At 41.0% G+C, this 11,005-nt stretch overlaps 1 protein-coding gene across 1 annotated transcript; it reads left to right on the top strand.

The window, feature by feature from the left end:
- The first annotated feature begins 1,161 nt into the window (after positions 1-1,161).
- LOC108890082 (transmembrane protein 51) lies at positions 1,162-7,785 on the top strand. The gene is made up of 3 exons (XM_018686872.2): positions 1,162-1,414; positions 6,156-6,581; positions 6,905-7,785. The coding sequence occupies exons 2-3, from the start codon at positions 6,169-6,171 to the stop codon at positions 7,356-7,358; spliced, it is 867 nt and encodes a 288-aa protein (XP_018542388.1). The 5' UTR covers positions 1,162-1,414; positions 6,156-6,168; the 3' UTR covers positions 7,359-7,785.
- Positions 7,786-11,005: the final 3,220 nt, after the last annotated feature.

The following is an 11,005-nucleotide window of genomic DNA, read 5'->3' as shown; positions in this document are numbered from 1 at the left end:
ATGGGCGAATTGATGACACCTGGAGGAAATCAAAGAGAAACATACAAAGGAAAATGATTGATTCACTACTACATATTCCTCATCAGTTTAACCATGAAACCATAGAGAAATATTCAACATTACAGCTGAAACAGAACATTCAACAATATTGTTTTATATGGTGTAGTCTAGTATGTCTAGCACCCATGTCATGTCAGGGGCGCCTCAGTCACGGAAACACAAACACACTCTTACCCACGCGATATAAACGACCGAAATGGAAATAAGGTCAAAAATTTTAATTTAAAGAGAGGGCTAATGCTAACACTCGCCGCTAACACAAATGCTAACGCTAGCCGCTAGCTAGTTCGCTCCGTAGCCTTACCTTACCGCAGGTGTATTTCAACGTCCAGCCTCACTCGTGTTCGACAAAAAGCAGCTCCAGTGCTTGCTTTAGCATCCGGGCTTTGCGGTAACCAACTTTTATTTGGTAATTAACTTTTCTCATAGTACTGACAAACCGAAGCAACGCTTCAGTTTTCCAACTTCCGCCTCTCTACGCTCCTCCCCACAGGTCACGACCGATGACGACACACGCAAGCCAACAACGGCAGAAAAAAACGCCTGTTGGTCAGCTGACTCTGTTCCGACTCAGATCAATTATTTCCTGTGGTTATATCTTCCAAAATTGATCTAAGTTATTTGATCTCCTCTCTCTGACAGCTCACGTTTTACATCTGTGCACCACTATAGTTTTCATTTCCGGATAGAAGCTGTTTATCAGTTTAGTTTTGGAGTTTGTTATTGTAGAGGAAGTAATGTCCTCATTGGTCAGATTTTTAATCCTTCACATTTCACTTTTTTTTAATTAAAAAATTAAAAAGTGATCCCCCCAGAGGTGTTGCACCTGAACACACCGTCCTGGATGTTTTTATACTTTAAATTTTCTTCTTCATGCTTTTCTGGCCTGAAATGTTTAGAACAACAACAGGGGAGCAGTCTTTTTTTTTTAAGTACAGAACAGCTGTGCAGGTTTTCTTAAATTTATTTATATTTATCAGTTTCCGTCTGTATCTGTCCCATTAATGTGTCCCCAGAGGAAGTTTAACTGATCAGCGCTAGGACCAAGAGGAAAACAGGTCACAGACACACTTTACAGCCAGGGGAGGGGAGGGGAGGGGAGGGGAGGGTTCGCCACGGCTGGAATTTGAACGAAGTTCCTGTCAACTATAGTATTGTTATCTGTAGCGGAAAATATTGTATGAATAAATCCGCTCTGTTATTTTAAAAGAAAAAAATCTGATAAGGCCGTCAGCTGTCGCGTCTATGTTTTATTCCTCTTTCAACTCTGTGTCTGATCTTCCTGAAAACACCTGCGTGACTCAGGTAACTCACCGATGAAGAGGGAAGTCCTTGGATACTGAGCAGTGAAAAGGTAAGGCCTCCTCCAGATCACCTTCACCGCGACAGATCTTGAGCAAGACCATTATCGGTTTAACCCGATGTTGTGTTTGGGTTGTGATCTTTTCTGTCTCAGGTGTTAAATCAGAGCAGTGTCCGCATAAGTTGAGTTCACAGTGTCGGTCCTGTGGAGGGACAGGTCCTCCTTCAGAGGTCCCTTCCTACTTCACAAACAATGAAAGCGCTGGCTGCAGACCGACTGAAGGACAGGGACACTTGCACCATTTTTAACCACTTTACTGCACACTAATGTGTCACTGGTTGAGCTGCTGATGTAACTAATTTAGTAGCCCAATAAAAATAGCACTGAGGCCTGTGTTCTTTACAGCACAGACTGTTTATAATGCGTGAAATGCACTGATGTTGAACAGGACACACCCATACATGCTGTCCAGCAGGCATGCAACAAAAACTACACAAGATTCAACATATATGTGTAAATGTATAGGGAGTAAAAGAGACGCAAAAGTTCAACATACGGTGTCATGTTGTTTTTGTTGATGATTGAATGGTGATGATGATAATGCAGTGCATGTGGTCCTGCAATATGTGACACTGTACATTACAAGTCATCCACAGGACATATGTTGCTAAACACAGAATTAACTGTATACCGCTGTATATTCATTCAGCAAATTCCTGTCAGTTTTATAGATTTACAAACACCTGAGATCAAACCATGGATGCACCAAACTGGAGCAAGTCAAGAGCAAATCAAGTTTATCTCGAGACCAGAACCAGTTCAAATAATAACTGATATACTGCTGCTTGTATTTTGACACATCAGTACATGAAGATTGTTGTCCAGTACATTTGTTTACTCAGATTTAAATCAGGGATGCACCAGTTCAGCTTTTTCTTTCCTCTTACTGATACCAACATCTGCCAATACCAGTCAAACACCAGTTCTGTCTTTTAGTCAAGGTAACATGAGGCCAAGGAAAACTAAGTATAAGGCTCGCTGTGACTGAATGAATGTAACTGATAGCAAAACACTGAAATTTATAATGATATTGACATAAAAACAGTATTTACTGTGGTGCAGTCACGTCAGAGCTGATAAAGACAGTATTGGCAGCAATACTGATCCAGCATACTTGATCAATACATCCCTTTACCAAAGTGCAAAGAGTCTCATGCTTTTTGACCCTCACGGAGTGTGTGTACTAGTATGACTGAAATCAATATCATGACATCAATATGAATATTTTCCAACGTCAATACATGATTATGTGAAAAGCTGATGTAAAATGACATCAGGAATCAATCTGATGTAAAATACAGTGAACCGCGCTCTCCTGTTATACATCAGACTAATAAAATGATCTCAGCTTACAGTACCTGCTCGCTCCGAAGCTTTCGCTCATATCACACGGTCCTGATCAGCAGATTACATTCGCTCAGATGTCACAGAATTGTTGATGTGGAAACTTTGGAGCACCTGTAGAGCTGAGATTGTTTTGTCATCTGCCTCTTCCAAAGTCAACAATAACCTGTCAAACTCAAAAAGTTCACAGACTTACTTTTTTAGTTTTCACATACAATGTGCCTATTTTGTACTATTTTTTAATTATTGCTTTTGTCTTATAATCTGCACTATGCGGGTCAGGGAGATGCTTTGCTGTTTTGTTGTTTTACATGGTGACAGTGAAGATACATGATATATTGTGATGATCACAATATGATTCCACTGAAAGTCAATAGACTAATATTTATAAAATTATTGTCCATCACCTCTCTATTGACTCAATTAACTGAAGTCCTATCAATACTTTTTACTGACAGCTCAGATCAAATAGTGTTTTCCAGATTGCTGCGTCTTATCCTTTTTAACACAGACACAGTGTCTGCAGCCATTTCAATGTCAAAGCTGAACTGAGTTAAATATCTGTGGGAAAAGAAGGAAACATCTGCTCCAGTATAACAACAAAATACACTACTGATGCCAGTGTATCAATAACATCTTCCAGTTGACCAAAGATCAGTTATTTTCCCCATCATTAGCAGCAGTTCAAGCCTCTCTGAGTCATGCATACCCAGCATTCAGGACCCTTGCATTAACATAACTCAGTCCTCCCTGCCTATCCCATCATTCCTGTGTCAGACATGAAGGGTTGGACTAATTAATTGGCATTTATGTACACTGTTCAACATGCTTGAAATACTTGGTCCTTTAAATCATGATTGAAAAGTGCATAAGTTAATGTGAGAGGACTCTTCCTCTGTGTCACTGAACAGAGCAGCAGGTGATGGGGAGGTAATGCTGGATGGATGCTTGCTTGCTCGACCTTGTGCAAAATTTCTGAAGTGTTAATAGAGGCTGCACTGATATGATAGATTTCTGAAATGCTTTAGACCTGAGGTACAAAAGGACTCAACTAACAAGTTAGCATTTTGTTTAAATTGCGAATTTCCTGCATTTTAAGCTAATGCTCTGTGTCGTCGTAAACAAAGGTGAAGTCATTTATCATCCATGTCACCTCAAATATTTGCCCTGAAGTATTCTGCCCTGCCCTGAAAAGAGGAAACTGACAAAAATGACTTGACCATTTGATTCATCTGTTCCATGTCTGTGCATATCTGAGCTACATAATCTGCAACGTGAACCAAGCATGAGCAAAACTACAGTCACAGTCAGTTACTTTCAGCTGGCCAGATATCTGATGTCTGATATCCTGGCATCTTCGTCTTTCCTCATCTTTTCCTGCTTTGCAGTGACATAGGATTTTCAGGGTGAATAAAGTGTTAGCACACTGGGATAAATACGGAATTTAATAGATAATATAAAGTTATAAAGTTTCCATTTGTTTACAGACCATTTGAGTAATAAACACCTTTTAATATTTTAATATTAAATAGTCAGTGATGCAGTGATTCATACAAAACAGAGCAGCCCCAGCATCTAAGAAATTGTAACCACAAATCATATTGTTTAGAGAGCAGCTCAGTGCACTGTGTATAGTTAAGGAAAATAGAGAGTAGAGTCTGTGGCCATAAATATTTGAGTATTGTTATGCTTATATGCATATTAATATGTGGACTACAGTGGTAGTATGTAGAACATTTTCCTCACACCACCACCTTTAGTACCAATGGACCATTTTATGAACTTCACAGTACAACCTAAACATTCCTGCTGACCAGGTGGAGACCAGATGTGGAGCTTTAATGGCTGCAATCTCCTCTCTTTCTTTTTTGAATGGATACTTCCTATAGGATGTCATGTAGGATGTGAACGTGTTTCCAAACACTTAACTTTGGCTCGAGTTCGTGGAACAGTCTGCACATGAGTCACCTCAGTAGAGCACATTTCCGATGAGGCTGTTTGTTTCATAGCGGTGGTTCCCATCTGGGAGGTCGTGGCCAACAATCATCATAGGAAAGAAGAAAAAAATTATTTATGTGACACTAAATTATGTTCATTTTTTCAGCCTGTTGTATAATTGAGCCTTTTTTCTTGTAACAATTATCCTAATTAAACAATCTAGGAAGGAAAAGTCACTCTGTGGTTAACTACTCACAGATTGTGGATATGACACAAGTTGACATTGCTTTGTGAGGGTGAGGGGTGAGAAGCACTTTTTTATTGTATGAATAACCCTAGTTTGGTGTTTAGTTTGTATTTAAAGCAGCTATCATGGATATTTTTACAACAACAACGTATCAAACAACAATGTGACAGTGTTAAAGGCATCGGTTGTAGTCATGAACCTACAGAGAATTAGAGAAGTCATTGTTTAGCTCTTTAACTTCACTCTCACTGCTCTTATAATATTGTTTTCTATACTCTACCTGTCCAGCACCAATCAGAAGACAGACAAAGTTAGTGCTAAAGAGCCAAATATTTCCCTCAGGAGTTGGCGAAGACCAAAAAGAAGAAGAACTAAAAGAGACGCATTCATGGCTGGAAACATGACTTCTAATAAATGATAATGTTGCTTTGTAGTTGTTGGATTCCTAAAGAACAAGTTCAACAGATAAAAGGCTGATAACTATATCTGTGTTGAGTTTATAACTTGTTTCTGCTGCCCTTAAGTGGCCAAAGAAAATCAGCTGTTACAGGTTTAACATTTACAGGGACAAAATAACATGAACACTGAGAAGCACAGCTCACAAGCTTCACAGAAGTCCTGCAGGGTCATGTCTGTTACCCCTATGTCTGTTCTTTCATTGTGTCGCACTGTATCAAAATTAATGTTGAGTAATTGCATGAATTATAGTTAGGTTACTAAATACCATCACCATGACCATGACCATTTTGTGTCACTCCATTCTTCAAGTGTGAGTCATTCCTCTCAGTGATACTGTCTTTCAAGCTCATGTTTGTCGTGTTAAGACATGTGTGGACCAACCACCACACAACCTGTTTTCCCACCACGCTGCTGCGCCCCTATCACTCAAAATGTAGCAGTCACAGAAATTATGTGCTGATTTTTATGGTGGTGGTGGTAGCTCAGTGGTCGTGGCTTTGGGCTTGAATTGTCTGTAGTGTTAGAGAGGAGTGTAATGGTCATATGTGATCGATGGTATATTAACCATGTAAAGATGAATCTTCTTATGTGCTTGCCTAAACTTGAAGCTTTAGCTGGTATTGTTGTAAGCAAGTGTACTAAACAAAACCAACACTGCTAACAAGTTAGAATCCAGTTAGAATTTGTTTGTGGTTCCTTATCTCTGGTCTCTCATCACTTCATTGATGGTCATCTCTGTTGCAGTTTGTCCGTCAGGATGTGCTCCAGTCGAGGTATATGTGGCGCCAACAGCCGTCCCAACAGGTCGTCCAGCTCAGAGGGCAGCGGCTCAGGCGCCCATTACGCCCTGTGCGCCCTGGGAGTCGGTCTCATCGCGCTGGGCATTGTCATGATTGTGTGGACTGTGATACCCATGGATGGAGAGGCCCCAGGCGGTTCGGCCACAGCATCAGGCAACTCCACCTCAGGGCCTGGAGGTCATGACGAGGCCTCAGACAACACAAAGTCTTCATCAGTGGCCATGGCGCTGGTTGGAGTTGGAGCAGCCATGCTGCTCTTGTCCATTTGCCTCGGTGTGAGGAGCAAGAAGAGAGCACAAAGCAGACGTAACCAGCCAGCGCCGGTAGGAGGCCCCCTCATGGACCATATACCTGGGGAGCAGCAAGAGCCGTGAGTGACTGATGATTTTGCTTAAGTTTTATACTTTGATTTTTTTCTTAGAAGTTCTTAGAAGTTCTGGTAACGCTCAGATTTGGAACATTTGGAAATCTATGATACACAAATTTACTACTGAAGCATTTCACACTGCAATATTTAAAATCCTAAACTTTGTTCAGGATTTGAACATTACTTTTTACTTACTTGGGCACATTTTGGTAAAATAGTTCATATATTCACTAACATGTAGTTGTAAATCCAGGGTCAGAAAGTTGTTTGGATAAAATCCCACATATGCTTTTTAACCGAATGTCACCTCTTGCATTCTTTTCCAGAGCTGCTGATCCAGCTGCGTACAACGTGCCGAGCTACGAGGAGGTCGTTGGCAGCGGCAACTACCCCGTCCGTCAGAGCAACCTTCGCCAGAGCACCTCCCAGCTGCCGTCCTACGAGGACATCATAGCAGCTGTGGAAAACGAGGGAGCAGAGCCCACGAACAATCCCACCGAGGACACCCCTCTCAATGATCCCGCAGCGGCCGCCGCCCAACCTGCTGCCGAGCCTCCGGCCAACCACCCGGGCCTCAAGTCAAACCCCAGCCTGCCCTCCCGCAGCAGCAGCCGTGCCAGCCGTTTACTGCGGCCTCTGCGGGTGAGGAGGATCAAGTCGGACAAACTGCACCTGAAGGACATCCGTCTCCAAATCCGCACCCCCACACAGAATCCAGTCAACATCGAACCCATCACTCCTCCACCTCAGTATGAAAATAAGATGCCTGAATTACAGTAGGAGCTGTCCCTTATTGCCTGCTCCTGATGAGTAAAAATATCTCTACGTTAAATGGACTAATGATAAGATCCATTAGTCCATAAGACCCATTTTCAAGGTTACTATTAAATAGGTTAAGTGTGGCTGGGAGCAGTGTGATGGAGCCTGTGTAGACGCTTTCCTGAGATGAGAATATTACAAGTGAATCTCTCTTTATCAGTGAAGGTCGTGATTGGCATATTTATTCTGTCATAAGACATTATCAGGTCTGTGTGAAAAGATCTGCTTTCAGAGATGAGATTTTTTTTAACTAATGTCAGACATAGGAGAACCTTACAGTTTTATTTAATATGTTTTTCACCTCACCAGGAATTATTATTGTTGTTATATTTTGTGTCTGATTAGTTGTGGACTGTGGAAAATTTGAAATCTTATCTTGTGATTCAAAGGGGGGAAAAGGGAAGCTAATTGCCTTGGAGGTTTTTCAGTGGTAACAAGTTTGGTATAAGATGCACCTTGTTGTGATTTATAACTGAAGAAAATGCACTGAGGCCAGGAACTTGTGACTCAACAGTTTGTTTCTGAATGTTTTTCTAAGTTGTTTTTAAACACCTTGCCTGAAAGAAACCAACTCAAATGACCTTTTTGATACAGATAAATAAGAAAAACATTAATGAAACAGTAAAACCAGAAGTAAACTACTGAATAATCTAGTATGAGATGTGATATTGGTAAGGACACATACATTGTTTCATAGGACTTTTATAAGTGTTTAAATGTTGAAATCTCTTTAACTGTGGTGTAATATTTGTAAAAACAACTGATGAATAAATGTTTTTTTTTCTATTTCATTTAGGATCATGTCCAGATTTAATATTTTTGTTGTCAATGAAAATAGACCTTTAATCACTCAGTCATCATCGAAGCCAACATCAGTAAAAAAAACTGAAAAAAAAGTAGATCTACTCAGTAGAAATTAAACTGCCATCGATACCACACAAATAAGCTGTTGCTGCATTTTCTGATTATTTTTATTTCAGTTAAATAGAGCTGTATTTATTTTTAAGAGATTAATATTGTCTTTGTTCTCTCAGTTAATAAAATCTAACTGTAGGTGTTTACTTTGTTCTTTTTCTACATTGTGTCACCATGACAAACTCTCCAGATATTTAAATAGTTTAGTCCCAATTTGACTTTCTACCTTTGCATCAGTTTTCATGTCTCAACACTCATTTTTTGATATTTAGCGACCCCCAGTGGTTGAAAAGGGTACTAGACTGAGGTGAGGTGAGGGGTGTTCATTCGTCTTTTCTCCAGTGTTTTTGTATCTAACCTGAACAGGTTCTTTGCCGAGAATGAAAAGGAGCAAGAAAATAATGCAAAGTAAACGTATGAGTGAGAGGAGGTGTTATGAATGTGAAGAATATTTCTTGGTCTCTTGCTGAATTACATCTTCCCACTGCAGCTTGATGTTGATTTGTACATACTGTAATATCAGCATGGAAGTTTTTAACAGTGTCATTTAAGCCTTAGATGCATATTTCACCAGAACCTCGTCCATAAATGAGTAAAAATGCATTTTTTATTAATAATCTACACTGTCTTCATAATTTTGCTCAAAATGATTCTTTTAATTATTGAATGTTATGGTTATATTGATGCTTATTTGTGATTTTAAACACATTTGAAGGCACAGTTATGAATAATATACATCATATGACTGCATGCATTTGAAACTGTTTCTGGCTGTGATCATAGCAGCTTAGCACACTGAGCATTTACTGTACACACCAAGTTTCAACTGCTTTCAGTTTGGTGAGAAAAATATACTTTGTGTACGTAATGTGTCAAGTCTGAACTTGCCATGTGCTGATGCTAATAACATCTGAGTGTGCTGCAGGGTTGATATGATATAGCCTCTCTAACAGACATAACTAATTAAAATTTCCATATACATATGGGTCAGTTTTCATCCACATATGGAAGTAGAAGTAAAAAATGATTTTGATTAATGTATAGCTGCTTATTAAGGTTGTAGCACAAACCTTGATTTAATTGATGGGGGAAATATTAAATCCTTTACTTAAGTACTGGTTTAAGTAGTTTACATGTAAAAGTCCTGCACTGAATGAACTTAAAGTATCAATGCGGACAAATTCCCCTGTGAGTGATATACTATTATTATAGTATTAGACAATCAATGTTGATGCATCCCTGTGCTCCCTAACTATTTTACACACCGTTGGGTGGTTTAATCTACAACATGGCATCATAAACTCTGTTTGTTTTGTAGGTAAACTGTTCATTTGTAAAGTGAAGCTGTAACTGAGTAAAAGCGGAGAAGCTCAAATATGTATTTAAAGTAGCGTAGTTGGGTAAATGGAAGCTACTTAGCTGCTTTCCACGACTGGACGCTGTGTACATTAATCATTACTTTCCATTACTGTGTGATTCAACTGTATCAGGTTGACCTTCAGAAGAAAACACATACAGAATATTCTAGATGCTCTAATGTTAAATCTACGCGTTTAAGAAAAACTTTTTGCTGCTGGAAGTTAAAACTGCTGATCTGCGAGGCTTAAACATTTGAAGTAGCAAAGTTTATTTATATATTTCCAGCATCAACTATATTTTCCTAAGCTCCACCCTCGCCTCAGTTCAGAGGGATTTTTTTCCTCCCCCCCTCTTTCTTTTTTTTCTATGTGCAGCTGCCATGTAGCAGAGGGGAGGAACAGTTGGCTGAGGGAAGAGCCAGCCCGGGGAGTCAGTCACATTCCTGGCTGGGATTCAATGACTGAACCAGACACAAACAAACAGAGAGGGCGAGAGAGAGAGAGGGAGAGAGAGAGAGGGAGGGAGAGAGCGAGAGCGAGAGAGACTCACACATTGAGTGAGAGGGGGAGACAGACAGAGAGTACGCCAGACTGAGCAGACGAGGCATATTTCGGGCGCACATTTGGAGTGCGTAAAACCGCAGGAGCGCATAGAAACATAGTAACCGGTGATTGTGCGTTGGATAATACGAGTTTTGAGTCTCGGAGTTGTCGACTTTAATTGCGTCTGCTTACAGGAACTGCCCCTATGAATTCAGCAGCCTTCAGTTTTCTGAATGGACGCGCTGGGAAGCTTCTCCGGTGACATGGAAATGCGCGTTATTGAGCGTGTAGCCGGATGCTGAGGACGCCCGATCCGATAAGTCAATTTCAGCTTTCATTTTGAGTTTCGAACTCCCTTTTCTAATCGGCTACAACATGGAGGGTACGAGCTTTCAGCCCCATCCCGGACTTCAGCAAACTCTGAAGCAGTTTCATCTGAGTTCCATGCTCGCTCGGTGGACCGGCGGCGTTTTCCGCTCGGTGGCACCAGGACTCACTCTTCGGCAAAGATGGAAAATCCGCAGAGATGATGCTCACCCTGCCGGCACAGACGCCCCCGGTGATGTCCGGTCCACTCTTCATCCCGTCCGACCGCTCCACGGAGAGGTGCGAAACGGTCCTGGAGCGGGAGCCCATCTCCTGCTTCGTGGTCGGCGGCGAGAAGCGACTGTGCCTGCCGCAGATCCTCAACAGCGTCCTGAGAGATTTCTCCCTCCAGCAGATCAACTCGGTGTGCGACGACCTGCACATCTACTGCTCCAGGTGCACGGCGGACCAGCTGGAGATCCTCAA

Source organism: Lates calcarifer, unplaced genomic scaffold (assembly GCF_001640805.2).
Source record: "Lates calcarifer isolate ASB-BC8 unplaced genomic scaffold, TLL_Latcal_v3 _unitig_1682_quiver_2390, whole genome shotgun sequence".
Classification (NCBI taxonomy): Eukaryota; Metazoa; Chordata; class Actinopteri; family Centropomidae; genus Lates; species Lates calcarifer.
Note: the sequence above shows the minus strand (reverse complement) of the source record. Positions and strands in the feature narration are given on the sequence as shown.

Excerpts from the sequence above, each read along its gene's own strand:
- LOC108890082 (XM_018686872.2), top strand. The coding sequence starts at position 6,169 with ATGTGCTCCAGTCGAGGTATATGTGGCGCCAACAGCCGTCCCAACAGG. Across the intron at positions 6,582-6,904 it reads CCTGGGGAGCAGCAAGAGCC|AGCTGCTGATCCAGCTGCGT; the intron begins GTGAGTGACTGA and ends ATTCTTTTCCAG.